The sequence below is a fragment of the Miniopterus schreibersii genome (genome assembly GCF_964146895.1).
Source record: "Miniopterus schreibersii genome assembly, chromosome: 5".
Taxonomy (NCBI): domain Eukaryota; kingdom Metazoa; phylum Chordata; class Mammalia; order Chiroptera; family Miniopteridae; genus Miniopterus; species Miniopterus schreibersii.
The window spans coordinates 54,490,456-54,508,583 of record NC_138106.1 but is presented as its reverse complement, the minus strand read 5'-3'; the positions used below and the strand labels follow the sequence as shown (position 1 = coordinate 54,508,583).

The 18,128-nt window shown below is 42.9% G+C and overlaps 1 protein-coding gene across 4 annotated transcripts in view; it reads right to left on the bottom strand.

Annotated features, from left to right (window-relative positions):
• The window catches only part of DRD3 (dopamine receptor D3), a 42,756-nt gene extending 28,280 nt beyond the window's left edge, over window positions 1-14,476 (bottom strand). For 2 of the 4 annotated variants that reach the window (XM_081137952.1, XM_081137950.1), the window contains exons 1-3: window positions 14,260-14,439; window positions 14,046-14,166; window positions 6,528-6,832 (exon numbers count right to left, since the gene is read on the bottom strand). In XM_081137952.1, the coding sequence (XP_080994078.1) occupies window positions 6,528-6,797 (270 nt within the window). In that variant the 5' untranslated portion in view covers window positions 6,798-6,832; window positions 14,046-14,166; window positions 14,260-14,439. Of the gene's footprint in view, window positions 1-6,527; window positions 6,833-14,045 lie in introns of all 4 variants that reach the window. The other 2 variants (XM_081137949.1, XM_081137951.1) reach the window with 1 other exon arrangement.
• Window positions 14,477-18,128: the final 3,652 nt, after the last annotated feature.

Below are 18,128 nucleotides of genomic sequence, written 5' to 3'. Positions count from 1 at the left end.
GCCACATTTGGAATTTTTTTTTTTTTTTTTTTTCAGGAGGGGATTGCTGCGGGGTAAGATAGGGGGTTTACTTCTCTGAATTTCAATGTCCTTATTTGTGAAATGGGGTGGTTTTTTGTTTGTTTGTTTGTTTGTTTTTTTGTTGTTGTTTTTTTTTTTTTTTTTTTTTTTTACAGATTAGTGGTTCCTAAATGCTTGTGTGTAGCAAATGGCTGGCTGGCTACACAAATCACTTGGGTGAGAGTAGGGCTGGGATGGGGGGCTGGTTATAGTTGCTATAAACGTCTAAGGCAGCCCTGGAAATTCCAGTTTGGTAGATCTGGGATAAACCCAACAGTGTGTACCTGGAGTGCATAAAAATGACGGAGGAGGCCATTTAAAATGCAGATTCTCCTTTATTTCTAATAATCTATATCATTACAAAGCTCCAAGTCTCCTCTCTCCCCAAACAGTGCTGTTCTTTCCTGTTGTCACCATCTGATCTCAGTCTCTCTCTGTGCTGCATTTCCCTGCCTGAACCCACCCTGCTCTTTTTGGCTTGTCTACATTACTTAACCCTCGAGTCTTTTCTCCTGTCCACACTGGGACCTAAGTACTCTGAGTTTAGTATTCCAAATGCTCCCCTGGCTGCTTAGGTTGCCTTTCTGTCCTGATATAAGTGCATTAAACATCACAAAAGGTGCTTAACTGAGTGGAACAAAATGGGATGGTTGTGCCTGGAGAGGACATCTCCAAACAGACTGTAGCTTTTAAAGCAGGAAATTAAAAGCTTGAGAGGGAATCCGAGATAGAACTATTTGGTGTGGCACAGAAAAGAGTTTGTGAGAAAATGCTGCAAACTGAATTCAAGAGACAGCCAGGCCAGGGCTCTCTGGACTATAACAGTGCTGAGGTCGCCTGCATGGTTTTTGTTTTTTTAAACTATGTCTTTATTGATTTCAGAGAGAGGAAGAGAGAGGGAGAGAGAGAGATAGAAACATCAACGATGAGAGAATCATTAACTGGCTGCCTCCTGCACATCCCCCACTTGGGATCTAGCCCGAAACCGTGCACGTGCCCTGACCAGGAATCAAATGGTGATCTCCTGGGTCCTCGGTAGATGCTCATGCGCTGAGCCGAGGCGGCTGGGCTCGGCATGATTTTTATCATAAACTTCTCTGCTAGGCCTGGGGACAGAGAAACTGAGGAGCGTCAGTGATTGGCTGCTGCTCATTCACCTTTATATACTGCCCGAGCCCCGGCTCCTGTGGGCCTTAATGATGAGAATGGTAACAAGGAAACCATGCGGTGCGTACTTGCTGACAGTCCTCCTACCTCTTTCCAATAGTCCTCGGATTCCACTGGGAATCCATGAGATTCCTGAGCAGTCAACGTGTTCCATGGAAGGAACACTTCTTTGCTAAATCAAAATTTCTATTCAATAATTAGCTCAGAGAAAATCACGTGCTATAAACCAGTCTAATCAAAGTATATATTGATTCATCTACCAGAAATTCGGGGACACAGATTTTCTCTCTTGCTCATGTTGTGCAGATGGGAGTCTTATAGCTTGCCCTTTGCCTATGGATAAAGCCAATATATGGAAAAAGACAGAGCTGAGGGAGTTGTAGAGAAATGGAGATGGGCCCCTGTTCCAGCTGTGCCTGCAGTCCACCTTACCACCAGAAGTTCCCGGTGTGAGAGCCAAAGCATTCTGTTTACTGTTTAAGTCAATTGGAGTTAAATTTCCTTTTACGTACAACTAAAAGTGTCTTAACTGAGATATTTATAGATTACACATTTTAGTTATCAAAACACTTCCTCAGTGGATGACAGTTGAGCCTAACACACATCCTATGAGATAAGAAAAGCATAGTTGTCACCTCCATTTTAATCACTTAATTCCCACATCTTCTAACTCCAATTTCTGAGCCTGTCTCAAAGCATGACTGTGTTAGAATGACATTCATCCCAGTGAATTCCATCAGAAGCACGATGTGATGTGATATGTGACATTTTATTGCCTACCGCACAGCAATTCCTCACCTCCACTTCTTTTTTCTTGTTGTTAATCCTTAACTGAGGATATTTTTTCCATTGATTTTTAGAGAGAATGGAAGGGAGGAAGGGAGAGAGGAGAAGGAGAGGGAGAGAGAGAGAGAGAGGGAGGGAGAGAGAAACATCGATGTGAGAGAGACACATCGACCAGCTACCTCCCGCATGTGCCCTGACTGGGGCTGGGAATCGAACCCGAGACCCTTCTGTGTGGGGGCCGACTCTCTAACCACTGAACAACACCAGCCAGGACTCCACATCTTTTTAAATGAAATCCACATTTTCACTTTCTCTGTTGTCCCTTTCAGCTAAAAGTGGCTTTATGATCCATTTCTGGCCAATTAGACTTAAGTGAAGTCCCTTAGGGAGAAGTTTCGAGACACCAGGGAAATGGCTTTTTTTTTCTGCAGTCCCACCTTTCTTATTTTTTTAAATCCTCACCTGAGGATATGTTTTTGTTGATTTTTTAGAGAGAAAGGAAGGGGGAGAGAGAGAGAGAGAGAGCAAGAGAGCATGGGAGAGAAACATCAATGTTAAGTGAGAAACATCGATCTCCAGTACACACCCCAACTGGAGATCAAACGTGAAACCTTGGTATGTGCCCTGACCAGGAATTAAACTCGCTATCTTTTGGTGCATGGGACAGCACTCCAACCAACTGAGCCACCCATTCAGAGTCCCACCTATCTTATTTTTTAATACGGCTGTGATGCTGAGGCTGTGGCAGCCATCCTGTGAGTAGCATGAAGTAAGCCAGCTTGCCACGGATGGTAAACAGGAAGGTTCTTGATGATACCATGGGGCTGAACCAGCAGCAATTGCCTTCCTCCAGAATGGTTATGTGAGAAAAGTAGCTCTTATTTGTTTAAGCCACAATCAGTCAAAATTTTCAATATTTACAGCCCAAACATTCCTAACTCATACATACTGATGTCTGGCAAAATGAGCCAATTTTTCTTTTAAGGAAGGTATCTGGCAAATATGAGCCAGTATTCCCTTCAAAGAAGATGGATGTATTCAAATCAGAGCACAGGAAGCTGTGAATTGGGCAGCTAATTTGGTCTCCCCTCATAGTGTTCTTCTCATTTCTGTCCTATCATATCGGGGCCCCTCAAGCTTACAGCGGTCTCCGTGGTCCACATGGCATCCTTTCCTCTTTCCAAGGGAGCTCTTAGGTATAATCATGCAATTACTAGACCAACTACTCAAACTGAGCGATCATTAGGACAAGTTAGTGAGAGCACATGGATTTATATATTCACAGTGCTGTTAAGAAGGCCTTTAAGGGCTCAAAGTGCTCTTTTCTCTTGTTAAGGTACTGCATCTGCTCCTGAGGGCTGCAGAAAGCAGGCAGGTATTTAAGACTAAAAAAAGTATATACTGGGGTGGAATAAGGAGACCTGGTCCTTTGGACTAGAACCTTCGACTATATTAACCTGTTAGTGATGTCTACTTTAAGTTATATTCTATCTTTTATTGACATGGCCCCTGAGTGGGCTGTTGGAGGAAGCAATGCGGAGATATTAAGTTGCATTGAGTAGAGCCTTGAAGCAAGTGGGAAAGACCAAATTGAGGTGCTAAAGCCCATTTCTCAGTGGAGAGATGTCTCTGCTGTCTGAAATCTTCTTTATATGATTATTGGACCATGCTCTTGATTATTGAACACCTATACCAAATAACCTGTTGGAAAGAAGGCATATTGGTTCCTATGGGGGGAGACCAAGAGCTCCACCAGAATTCTTCTCAGAGGGGAAAACACGTAGATCCAACCTGCAGAGTGTTCACTGAGACTTTGGCAAGATTTCATGCCTCAGTTGCCCTCATGTTCAGCAGTAGAAGGGGCATTATCTTTTTTGGCAGGTGTGGCTATAAGGGGCTGCCATGGTATCTAATGTGGAAAAGTCACAATGTACATCTCTTATACCAATATATAGAGAGATTTTCCAATATGGCCCATCCGTAGTCCTGGAAGCAATCACAAATGGACAGGCAAAGAGTGCTCCTGAACGACTTTGTTACAGACACAGGAAGCTGGGTTTTATTTCAGGGGCCATTGAAATGCTTATTAGACTGAAAGTCCTCTTCCTGCATTTGTTTCTGACATTCATCTTTCTGGAAGACTTAAGAATCCTTGTAAGGCATAGGGATGGACAGAAACACCTTGGTGGGGGATGGTCGTATTATGAATTATTGACTAATCCATACTAGGTTATAGCACCTAAAGTCTGCCTCACTTTTGAACAGAGATATCACATGCTTTTAACTCCTTTCCAGTCTCATTATTATTGAATGTAAAAGAAATAGTTCATTGTTACAATAGACACAGCAGCAACTGATATAAGCAGGAATTGACCATCTAATGCAGACAATGCAAAACAGGTTCATTTAATCATTCATATAGCAAATATTTATTTAGCACATATTATGTGCCAGCTAGTGTGTTTGGACTACAGGAAAAAAAGAACAAATATATTGTTCCTGACTTCAAGGCTGTCTCAGCCTAATTAGGATGACAGAAAAGTCAAGATAATTACAAGACCCTTTGTCGTCAGGATTATCCTAACTGGAAAGAATAAATGCATATTTTTTCCTCTGAGTATTCCCTTAGCCCAGCAATTTTCAGCTGGTGTGCTGCAAGGATTTTAAAACATGCAATACCAATTTAGCCAGGGGCACTGAACTCTTTTCCCTTAGATTGCCAAATAAAAAAATGACAACAGCCAACACAACAATAGCCATCTGGTGTGAATGTCCTGTCTTGAACCATAAATATAGAGGTCACATCTTATTGGTCATATAACATAATAAAGTTGTGTGTGATTGGTTAATTCTTGGTCCCAGAAATACTTATATACAAGTATAGGCACCTGATTTTTAAAAAAGTCACTTTGGAGCAAAAAGGATAGGTATTTAATATTGGTGGGTTATTTTTTTTGTAAATAAATCAAAATTATGCCTGTTTTTTTTGTCAGATTGGCAAAAATATATTTATTTTGGTGTGCCGCAGAATTTTAGTAATTAGTTTATGTGTGCCATGAGATGAAAGAGGTTGAAAGTGGCTGCCTTAGCCATTAAATCTATTCCTAATCACACCGCTTGTTTTCCATCTTTTCCTTTTCTTCTTTATTTTCTTTCTTCTATGTCTCCCTATTGAGATCATGAGTCTAATTTTAGTTTCCAGTCATTCTTTAATACAAAAACCAGCCTAGGCAGTCTATGTTCGAAGTTTCTGCTCTCCTGTGATATGTCATACTTAATTAACTGTCATCTTGACTATTAATATTAACTGAGATATTAATTTGATGAATTTTAATTTCTCTTAATCATAGCATCATTTTGATCCTTCATTGGATACCTCTTTAGAATGATGCACAGTGCAGAGGAGAAATATTAATAGTATATCAAGATGCCTTAAAAAACTCTTTAGTATATTGCATGTTTTCCCGGTGAGAATATCTGTTTCTTGAACAGGTATAGGCACCCCAATCTCTTTGTTAGCAAGTGGATGTTGTGTCTTGATCACCTCCTGACTCTGCTTTTGCACTTTTGAATGAAAATACTTTCATATTTAAGAAATGTTTCTTCTCCAAAAGAATTCTGCAGGGCCTGCTGCATTATCTGATTGGTGAGGGCTCTGTGCTATTAAGGGAGGCATCAAAAATACAAATTTAGGCCTGTCTGGCGTGGCTCAGCTGGTTGAGCATGGTCCCATGCACCAAAAGCTCACTGGTTCGATTCCTGGTCAGGGCACATGCCCCGGTTTAGGACTTGATCCCTAGTAGGGGGCGTGCAGGAGGCAGCCAGCTGATGTTTCTCTCTCATCGATGTCTCTCTCTCTCTCTCTCTCAAATCAATAAAATCATATTTTTAAAAAAAGAAATACACATATGTAAGTTTGGAGGTTTGGTCTGTTCCTTTGGGAGCAGTCTGTGGAGAGTTGATATCCAGGAGGAAAGAACCAAGTCTGAGGGCAACTGAACCATCTGAAGAAGCCTCATCTGTTTACAGGCTATTCTTTCTCTCCTTTTTCTCTCATTCATTAAATTTTTTTCTATAATCCCTTTTGCTCCCCCCAACCTTGTCCCAAATCCCTCCTGCACGTTCTCAGCCTCATGTGCATTGACACACTGATGAAGGTGCCTGCTGGACTGCCTCCCCCAATTGCTCACGTCTTTGAGACACGCCTGTCACGGAGAGTAAACCTGGTGCATTTTCAGGATGAGCCCCATCACTCAAGTCTGGTTACCTGGATACTGGAGCCCCGGGAACAGAATCATTCCCAGCTCCCTGGATCTGATGTCGGCAAGTGATGCTGGGGAGTGGCTGCTCTCAAGACCTCCCGTCCCTCATGAAAGGGAGGAGGACAGGGGCTGTCCTTCCTTCTCCAGTCCCCAGATCACAGCAGGGAACATTTTGAGCCCAGAAGGCCAGGAGCTCAGGGAACACAAGGACAGGCACAGTCACATGCATAGCCCGAACCTGGGCTCACTCACCTCCAGGTATACCACCCAGGGCATCACCAAGGTGGCCACCAGCAAGTCTGCCACAGCCAGGCTCACTACCAGGTAGTTGGTGGTGGTCTGCAGGGCCCGCTCCCTCAGCACAGCCACACACACCAGACCATTGCCAAAGACAATGGCCAGGATGAGCGAGCAGTAGGACAGCGCATAGTAGGCGTGCGTGCGGGCCCGGCTGGCCCCCGTGGAGTTGTCTGCCCCACAGGTGGAGTTGATGTGGCCACTCAGCTGACTCAGTGGCGCCATAGCCCAGAGGGAGAGGAGTGACCCCAATGGGTGTCCTGGGAGGAGACAGAAAACAACGTCGGTAAAATGCGCCTCTTTGGACCTGGGCTGCTTGCATGCACATTTTGATTTATTGCTTCAACAAATACGTACGTACTGAGCTCTTTCTATATAACAGCACTGTTCTAAGCACTGGAAATACAGCAACGAACAAAAGGAAAATAAAAATTCCTGTCCTCTTGCCCTGGCTGGTGGCTCAGTTTATTGGAGCATCATCCTGTGCACCAAAAGGTTTCAGGTTCGATTCCTAGTCAGGGCACATCCCTAGGTTACGGGTTCGATCTCCCAATGGGGACATGTAAGGGAGGCAACCGGTCTGTGTTTCTCTCTCACAGTGATGTTTCTTTCTCTCTAAAAATCAATAAAAATATATCCTGCCGAAAAAAAAATTCCTGCCGTCTTGAAGACACCATTCAGGAAGAGAAGGCTAATAAACAAGATACACAAAAGATATAGTATGTTTGATGATGATATGTATTTTGGAGAACAATAAATCAGGGAAGGGGGTAAGGAGAGGGAAGGATTGGGGGTGTGTGAGGAGGGTGTCTGAGGCAATTTCTAACTAGAGTAATCAAGCCCTCCTGGGGGAGGTGACAACTGAGTCAAGACCTGGAGGTTCTGAGAAAGCTAACTGTGCAGACTTCTGGGGAAGAGTCGTCCAAGCAGAAGGAACAGCGGCTACAGAGACAACGAGGCTGCTGAACGGGAGGTCAGTGTGGCTGGAGCCACGTGAGGCAGGGGCAGGGTGGGGGGCGTGGGGCTGAGAGGTGCGGGGCTGGTGACAGAACCAGGCTTGGACTCTGAGTAAGATGGGGAGGGGGGCCCGTGCAGAATCGGGATCCCAGCTCTGCCACTGCCTAACTCAGTGACTTCGCCTCTCTGAGCTTCATTTTCCGTCTCTGTAAAAGGGGGACATGATGGAACCCTTCCCATGGGGCTTTTGTGAGGATTAAATGAGCTGCTTTATACGTGAGACATTGAAAGCCATACCTGACACCTAGCAAGCTATGTAAGCATAATCTCTTTTTCTTCCATTGGTCATTTTCTCTGAGTCCCCCCCTCCTGCTTTGTGCCCTCCCTCCCATCCTCTGTTGCACCCGTTGGACTTTTCCTTTGCCTCCCTGTCTCTCGACTCCCTTCAGCCTCCCATTCTCTCTCTTGCATCTTACACAGGGCATGGTAGGGTGGGAGAGACAGTCGCAGGAGTGACAGAGTCTAGAGGCAATAAGTGGTTTTTATATTTAGGGAAAATCCACGTGTGGAATTTCATCTGAAACCTAATTTTTAAAGATTGGCTACCAATTAAAGGAATGGTTAAGGCCTATGAAGTCCTCCCCTGGCCGCCAGTCTCACATCCCTGGGCCCATGACCCCCACCCCACCCGTTTGCACCCTCTGACCTAGTCCAAAGCCCTCACTTTTCAAACAGGGAAATTGAGACCCGGAAGGACGAATGGCATGTCTTGTCACACAGTTTATTAGTGGCAGAACTAGCACATGGGCCTTCTGATCCTCCCAATGTCCTCCTCGGCTCTGAAAGCCATAACAACTGTCATGTCACTGCTCACTGGGAAGAGCCAGTCCTCAAACTGTGGGGACTTTGGACCTAGAGTGGGAAAGGAGCAGAGCCCATCAGCTGCCCCCAGGACACCAGCCTGTTGGGGCCAGCTCTGAAGAAAGGACTATGGGCAACTAGAGCCAAGTTTGTGTGTGTGTGTGTGGGGGGGGGGACGGGGACAAAAGTCACCATATCCTGAAGAAAACTGTGGCAATGCCTGTGTGCCAAGGGTAACAGTGCATTACAGCCAGTGCTGGGGGAAGGCTCTACCTCCTATAGTATGGCCCTGAGACCTGGGCATGAGTGACTCTGGCCCTGGGCTTTGTGCTTTAAAGGACCCTACTCCGGGCCCTATCTGGTCATATCCTCCCTATAGGATGAGGTCATGCCCCCCCATAGCACCAAGGAGCAGGCCCACCAAGAGCTCACACTCCCCTTTTAGAACATGCTCTGGGTACAAAGATCACAGAATTCTCAGCCCAAACTGCTTGGAGCCTGTTTCTAGGGCAGCACCGGTATCGTTCTGAATTTGTCTACCTGAGCCTAGACTGTGCCGTGTGTATGTGGGCTCACTGGGCTCACTGGGCTCACTTGGTAGCTCTTTGGGAGCTCAGATGAATAGCTTGGGTGTAGCCTGAGGTGGGGAGAGAAGAAGACAAAGTCCCTGGGACAGGATGGGAGTTGGGGAGCAGCTTCTCCTGCCCTCTCACATTTTGTATGGCACTCTTAAGGGCTCAGGAATGCTAAATTCAAACCTGGCCTTTCAGAGTAGGAAGATTTATTTGTCAAGGCAAAAGGATTAAACATTTTATTCAATGGTTTGTTGGTTATGGCTAAAATATTTAGATATGGAGCCCATGGGCCTCCATGGGAACTCTCATTCCAGGCCCTGGCAGAGGGAAAGGCTGGCTCGGTGGCCAGGTTTCGCTCTCACTCCTGATACCTGCAGCTCTCCTTTGATTAGGAGATTGGCCTAATCATGGTTGTCATTTCGTACTCTATTTTGAAACATTTCAGCCTGGAATGTGTAAGTGTTAAAATGAACAAATGACTATAAGGGGAGACCGACTTGGATTGAATTCAGAGAATTGTTCAAAGAAATTGTTCTTTATCTTGGCACACTGTTTGCACTCAATATATTTTAAAGCATAATAATAATTTTTGATAATAATTATAATTTCTTCATTATTTGGAGAAGGGCAGCTGCTACCCTGGAGATAACACTGCTGCCGCCAAGAGCTTTTGGAAAAACACAATGCTTGCTGATTGTTCGAGAGTATTTTCACCTTTGATGCAGGCTCAGACCCAGAAGTCGTTTCCCTCTGCAATGGGGCCACCTTGGAAAGCAGCGGTGGGAAATCACTCTTTCCGGGGGTCTGCAGTTGGCCATGTCAGGGAAAGAGGGATGAGGAAACCCTGGGATATTTGTTACCATCTTGCTGGACATTTTGCTCTGCAGAAGTTTGACAGCTAATTAAAAATAGTACAGCTGAATGTCAATGACTAATTATGTGAAGGGAAACCTTCAACTCTGGAAATCAATTCTGAGCCTGATGGTGGAACCACGATTTCATAGATTTCTGATTTATTTACTTATTTGGCGTTGTACTGTCGCAGGCCTTTGATTCTTTACAGCAGCAGGTGGGGGTAAGCCTTGGCTGTCCCGCAGTTCCTGATGAGATGCGGTGTGGGAGATGAAAGCAGAAAACGAGGGAGATGCTAGATTCCTCCCCATCTCTCTGCTAATTGTTTCAACATCCTCTCTCCTTAGATTTTTTTTTTTTTTTTTTTTAAACCAGCATCGCTTATATAACACAGAGCTTGCCTGGATTTTCTCCTTTCTTTCTCCCTCTGATATGCTAACAGATAGTAGTAAACTGGTCTCAGGTAGGAGAAGCGAAGAGACTAGAGAATTCATTAACTTAATAATCACTCTCTACGTAATTCATAATGATAGCCTGGTCTCCTCATCAGCAAAATGAGAATAATCATATCCACTCCACAGGGTTATTATGATAATCAAATAAAATTATAGATGCAAACGCTTGTAACTATTGACAGTTTGTGGTGGGGGGTTGTCCTGTGCATCTGTCGTAGGATGATTAGCAGCTTCCCTGACATCTTTCTACCCAGTAGATGACAGTAGCACTCCCCTTCCCCTAAATTGTGACAACCAAAAAATGTCTCCAGACATTCTCAATTGTCTTTTGTGGGGCAAAATTGCTCTCCCCATTGAGAATCACGGCTCTAGCATAATGTCTGGCAGGTAGCACTTGAAATGTTGCAGCTTTTATTGTTAAAGGAAGTGGGAATAGGTAAAGAGGTCATCAAATAAAGTACAATTGCAGAATGTCTAATGGACTTGGAAAGTAGTAGACTACTGATGACTTCAGCTGAGTGTTAGCAGTTAAGAGTGGATGGGAGGTGAAAAAGTGGAGAAGGCAAGGACTAGAAGATTACTACTGGTTTTGCTCTTTTATTATTTTTTATTTTGTTAATCCTCATCTGAGGATATTTTTTTCCATTGACTTTTAGAGAGGGTGAAAGGGAGGGAGGGATGGGAGAAGGGGGGAGAGAGGAACATCGATTCTCTCTCCTGCATGTGCCCAACCAGGGCTGGGGATCGAACCTGCAACCCAGGTACATGAACTTGACTGAGAATGGAACCCATGGCCCTGCAGTGCATGGGCCGATGCTCTAACCACTGAGCAACACTGGCCAGGGCTGGTTTTACTCTTTTAGATCCCTTATATAGAGCACCAGTTACAAATTTTAATGAGCCTTTGAATTTCTTACAAATGATAGAGACCAAGACTAATCTTGGTCTCTATCATTTATTTTAGCATCTTTTAGAGTGAGAGCATAATCTATTTTGAAAAACAGAGAGACAGAGAGGGGTCAGGCCCCCATCAGCTATGCTATACATCCTGCTTTGCGGATATTCAACACCTCAGTCCTGAACTGCAGTCTGCCTGGAACACGTGTGGGATGCCTCTTTGGCACCTGGTTCCATACCAGGCTCCCCTTGAGTTTGTTAGGAAGATATTTATTAAGTTTTACAGGGTTGTAATTCTTTTTCTTGTTCCTTAAGGATATTGAATTAAGCAAAAAACACAAGCCCCGTCCCCCACAAACACCTTTAGTTCTCAATCTCCTTCTGAAGACAATAGTCACTACCACTTCTGGCTGCTGCTGTGCGCCAAACACTAGTACTTTACACATATTATCACATTTTAATATTTATAGCAGCCCTGAAGACAGATACTGATATCTTCCTTTTATAGATTAAAACAGAGAGAGAGAAAGAGAGAGGTTTTGTAACATTTTCAAGATTACACGATTCAATGTGTAGAGGGCCATGTTGAGGCCACCTTTGATCTTTGGTTTCCTTAAATCTCAGACTTATGACTTCTTTAATGTGTTTATGCTGGGAGGGAAGTCAGTGTGGCAGTCATTTCCAGGTAAAGATGGTTTTTCCTAAACCCGGAACAAAACACTTCGATAGCAGGGTCCCATGACCAAATCACTTGTATCATAGATTCTTGTCTTTTGCCTTCTTTAATCTTTTACTCAGTAATATTATTTTCTTAAGAAATTTTTTATTTATTATTTTTTTTTAGAGAGAGAGAAAGAGAGAGAAACATCGATTTGCTGTCCCACCCACTTATGCACTCATTGGTTGGTTCTTGTATGTGCCCTGACAGGGGATTGAACCCCCAACCTTGGCCCATCGGGACGACATGCCAACCAACTGAGCTACCCAGGCAGGGCCTCAGTTACATTCTGACCTCTAGTCTCCAGAGATTTTCTGGGCTTCAATGCAGACTTGCTATATTACCTGAAAAAATTAATAATTATTGCTAACATTTCTAAGTGTTATCATATTTAAACCACACAACAACCTGATAAAGAAAGTAGGTACTGTTATTACCCCCATTTTCACAGATAAAGAAAGTAAGAAACAGAAAGGTCAAGTATCTCTCTGCAGTTGTACACGAGTAAATGATGGAGCTGATTCAAACCAACAGCTGCCTGTTTCCATAGTTCATGTTCTTAACTACCCCACAATTGGGGCGAGGGAGACAAATCTGAAATGAGGACTAGTTATAAAACCTCCTTTTTAAGAGTACCTTGTGCATACCACCTGACTCAGCTCAGTGAAGTCAATGCAGGTGTGCACTGCACATAGCAACAGTGGGAGTTACATTGTCATTGTTATTAGAGGTAGTCTTTAGCATTTGTATGACATTTTATTCTTGCAGATTGCAGTCTACTTTATTTTCCTAATGAATATTCACAGGTGCATTGAAATACATAGCATGTTTACATATGTGAGCACATTTACATTATTGGCAAATGTACAGAGAAAAACCACAGCTGGTTACTGGGATCCCATAGCTAAGGTAATATGCTTTTTCCCTAATTAAACCTGCTCAGTAAAGCAGAACATCCTCACTTTTCATCACAACCTCTAAGGACTGAACATCCTATCATTCTAATCAGAGATAAAATGGGGAACTCAATGTATCAGTCAATCAATGAGCAAATATTAATTGATGACAAACTTCAATGCATTAGAAGTTGAATTTAATATTGAATAAAATCTTTGGTATTTGCTCCAATTCTTATTTCATAATAGCAGCCATCTGTATCGATGCTTTCATATCAGGTATTCATTGGGATACTGTCAGTATTTTCCTTGTTCAACAACCCTGCACATTGCTAACCACACAAACCCTTGAAAATGTTCAGCTATAAATAAACAAGTGTCTGAGTAAGACTTTCTCATATTGTATCTGCTTCTCTTTGGCTACAAGAGCTCCAACCAATGCTGTGACAAGCAGTGATTCTTTACTTTTATCCAAGGATGGACTTCTTACTGATATTTTAGATTAGTAAGCGAAGGGTTTTACCTATAAAGTACAAACAGGTATGCAGAATAAGTTTAGAATCTAAGTTCCACTTTGCTGTTGCAGCATTATTATTTGTGCATGCATTTTAATAGTATTTGATTAAATGAAATGCATGAACTGGAACAAATGCCTAACTGCAACAACTTCATTGACCCAATAAACTACAGTAAGTAATGAAAGTCCCACAATTAAACAACAACAATACCCCCAAAATTATATGCCATCATTATAGAAAACATACACAATCATCATCTCAAGTACTGCATATCTCTGTTGGGAATAATTGAATTCTGACTTGGAAACAGCCTTGCTTTAAATAGACTATTGAAAGCACTGCCTCTCCAAACCCTCAGTCCTGGATTACCAGGGTGCTGAATTGGGGGAGTTGAAAATAACAGACCCTTACAATTAAGTAACACTGTTAAGAGGAATACAATTGACTTTCATACAAATCCCAGGGATAATAACAGTTTTTTATTTTCCATCTTTTAATTCTGCCTTTGCTTAGCTACGAGATCCCACAAGAATCTAATTTTTAGGAGGGAAAAGAGGCCAGATTTCTATTGCCCCCCTAAAAGAAAACAAAACATCGTTTCTTCAGGATTTCACATTTTTAAGTAAGAGCGGGTATGGAGTTTCAATGCATATTCTTAGAGAACCACAGAACCCCAAACTGATTAAATAAGCTTCGGGGAAAACACTGCGTATTAAAGTAGAAACAAAAAGAAAAATTACTTACCCTGCAAATTTCTTTTGATTTCTGGAGACTGTGAAGTTCAGGCACCTCAACTCCTGTTGCCATTTACTGACAGCGGACATGCCCAAGCAAAGCAAACTTTGCCTTTCCCAAGACCCGGAAACTGTGGAAACGAACAGAAAGAAAATCACCCATTTTTGCCTCTAAGGTGACATCACTTGTGTGCTGCTTTTCCAGCTTCCCTAATAGACCTTACTGCATGTGTCATAGCTGCTTTAGAACGCATCCGTTTTCTGTGGGAGATTTGGGAGGGACCCTAAACGGAATGTTGCTTGGGGCAGCCCTGCAGAGCCTCTGTCCTTGGTGCTGAAAGAGAGGAGTAGTAGGCAGATGAAGGCAGGATCCGTTTTCTACCTTGCTCTACCCTTCCCTCTCTGCTTCTATCTGCTCTGTGCAATGCTCTTTTAGCTCACGTGTGTTTCCCCCTCAGTGCTCTTTTTAATCCCACTTTCCCACTCACTGTCTTTACTTCTATGCTTTAATTTCTTCATCTTCCTTAGTTTAATTGTTCCAGCTTTTGGTGGGTGTGAAGATGATTGGCTCAGCCGAAGGAACAGATCAACAAATTCGTACCACAAGTGGTTAATAGAAATGAGTACAATTTAAAACACAACTGACAGAATAATTGAACTTGGAGGTGTAAGCCTGTGTGGGAAAAGAAGGCTATATATTACAGTGGAAGAAAAACTGAGGCATGGAATAGAACTGGTGATAGAGATGAAATAAACTTAATACTGTGAGACATGTTAAATGTTTCACTTAGCAGCACCCATTGTTTTCAGAGAAATTTACAAAAATATTTTTCAATGAACTCTTATTGCTCTTCTGGGGTATGTATGACTAATTTTTATTAACTCAACTTTAGAATTGGCTAAAGTAAGATGCAACTAAGGACAGCGTAGGTGAGACCCTGTTTCTGAAGCAGCACTAGAGCTTAGGCAGCCTTGATTCATGGTCTGCCGCCTGTTCACAGAACACTTTCCCATGGAATCCTAACAATTCCCTGTTCTCTTGTTTTGATTTCTTCTCCTTCCTTCAGACAGCGTGCTAATTCTTCCACTGCTTTCTCTGCCGACAGTGGATGTGCCTGGCAGCTGCAGTGCAGGCTGTCACGGGGAAGCCAGTCTGAGCCTGACGGCGACGGAGACCTCTGCTGGCTGAGAGAGAGGGAGCAGCAGCAGCAAGGTCTAAATGCTTCTAGCAACCATCGCTTATTGAGCATGTACTATTATCTAGTCATTTTCATGCATTCCCTCTTTTAATAGTTTCAATAACCCTCAAAGGTGGATATTATTTCTACAACCCTAACTTATAGATAGGAAAATTGAGGTTTAGAGAGGTTAAAATGATTTTGGAAGGTCACAGATAGCCAAGATTTGGATCTAGACGTCTTAATTCTGGAGCATGTTCTCTCTTTTTAAATCCTCCCCGCCCGGAGCATATGTTTTTTATTGACTTTAGAGAGAGAGGAAGGAAGAGAGAGAGAAACGTTGACCAGTTGCCTCCCCTACTTGCCCTGACCTGGGATCGAAACTGCAACTTAGGTATGTGCCCTGACTGGGGATTGAACCCAAAGCCTATACGTGTACTGGATGACACTCCAACCAGCTGAGACACCGGGCCAGGGCTTGAGCATGCTCTCTTATCCACTGTGCAATAATTATTTACAAGGTAGAAAATTTATATTTCCCAAGAGACTGACACTATGTCATAGAGATAATTATAATGACAAAAATGATATCAGTAATACAATATTTGTGTGGTGACATAATTTATAAAGCAATTTCTAATTCATGTTCTTGTTTGCATCTTACATAAATCCTCATGATGCCCAATTTTACAGAGGCTGTTATGGATTTAATTATATCCCCTCCCCCAACTTATTTATTGAAGCCTCAACCTCAGAATGTGACTGTATCTGGAGATAATGTTTTTAAAGGGGGTGATTAAGCTAAAATGGAGCCATTGTGGTGTGCCTTCCTTTGATCTGACTGGTGTCTTTATAAGAAGAGAGTAACACCAGGGACGCACATGTAGGGACATAGCATGAAGGGAACCATTTGCAAACCAAGGAGAGAGACCTCAGGAGACACCAAATCTCCTGACATGTTGATCTTGAACTTCTAAACTCCAAAACTTTGAGAAAATTAATTTATGCTGTTTAAACCACCCAATCCGTGGTGTTCTGTTGTCAGCCATAGCAAACTAACACAGAGGCTTAGAGAGTTTAGGTGCCACATTGAAGGTTGGTTGCTCGTTATTTATAGGGTATAAATGCATTGTCATGTGGCATAGCTCTATTGAACACGCCCTAAGACTGGGTGATGGGTGGTGAGGCAAGCGGCCCTTTCTTTCAGGACACCAGTTTAGGCAAAGAGCAACAATTATTTCTTTTAATCTGGCACATTTTATTCATACAACACTGAGCAAGTTTCATTCTTTCAAGTAAACAGAACTCTTATTCATGATTAGCACTGAAGATTTTGAGAACTCCAGGACTCCTACAGAACAAGCATGTTTGGGCAGAAATCAAGAAAAATACAGATTCTTTTCCTCATCTTACTTCCAGGAACCCATCTCAATAGCATGGCTGGAACATTCTCATGTACTAGACAACAGCATTCATCAGGGAAGGCTTTATCTTTTGAATCTGAAGTAGAAGGTGAGTTTTTTTTGTTGTTGTTGTTAATCGTCACCTGAGGATATTTTTTCCACTGATTTTTAGAGAGAGTGGAAGGAAGGTAGTGGGCGGGGGGTGAAGAGAGGGGGAGAGAAAGACACAGAGAGAGAGAGGCATCAATGTGAAAAAGGCACATCCATTGGTTGCTTCCTACGCACACCCTGGGATGGAACCTGCAACCCAGGCATGTGCCCTTGACTGGGGATTGAACCCGGGACCCCTTTGGTGCCTCGGCCTATGCTCTAACCACTGACTCACCCTGGCCAGCACTGAAGTGGAAGGTTCAAAGGTAGAGTTAAGAGGTATTGGTGTCTGATTCATGGGCATGCTCAGTGATTTTATTTGAAAGTAAATTGGTGTGAGCTTGTGGTGAAAAGGTTTCTTTCTAGTCTTTGTAACGCTATTCCAGGGTAGCAATTCTTTGGTTTAATCACAGGAGCCTTGCCATCAGCATCAAACATGGCCACCTCTCTAAAGCTCATACTCAGCAGGACAGTGTGGAGACCAACTGAAGCAGTGTGGGCAGCCAGTTTGCAGGGCCCTGTATAATGGAGGGACATTTGTTTCCATGTCTTACCATAACAAGCATTTGTCACTGTAAATAGGTAGATTGAGATGGATGATCTTAAATTGCATGGATACCTATATCTACTCTAAAGAAGAGCCCCTCAGTGTATTTTTCTTTGGAATTAGACATCAAGGTGTAGAGTATAAATGTAAGTTGGCAAATGCAGTAAGTGAACTAAGCAATACAGTTGCTTCTTCCCAACACCAGCCTTCATTACTCTCCAACGACACGGATGATTTTGCCATAGATGAGAGCTGTCTGAGGGGGCCTTAGATTTTATGTTTGAATTCACTCTGTTGCTGTAAAAATGTATTGAAATAAAAGAATAGCTAAATTCATTTATTATTGCCCAGTACTGGGCTCCAGTCTTGCTTCTTTAAGCCACTTACCTTTAGAGTGATTATGGATAGGTATGTATTTATTACCATTTTATTGTTTATGCTTCTCTGTTTTGTTTCTTCCAAGACCCTTTAACATTTCTTATAATACTGGTTGGGTGGTAATGAACTCCTTTAGTTTTTTCTGGTCTTGGGAGCTTTTTATTTCTCCTTCCATTTTAAAGGATAGATTTGCTGGGTAGAGTAGTCCTGATTGTACATTCTTGCTTTTCATCACTTTGAATATTTCCTGCCAATCCCTTCTTGTCTTAAGTGTTTCTGTTGAGAAACACTCAGGCAACCCCCTCTTCCCAAGGTTTATCTCAAGCCCTGGATGTGAACCTCATTTCTCCTGTGTGCAGACACAGGGCTGGGCCTGATTGGGGAGCAGAAGGTCCAGTGGGCAGAAGCAGCATCGACCGGGGCCAGGCAGAACTTGA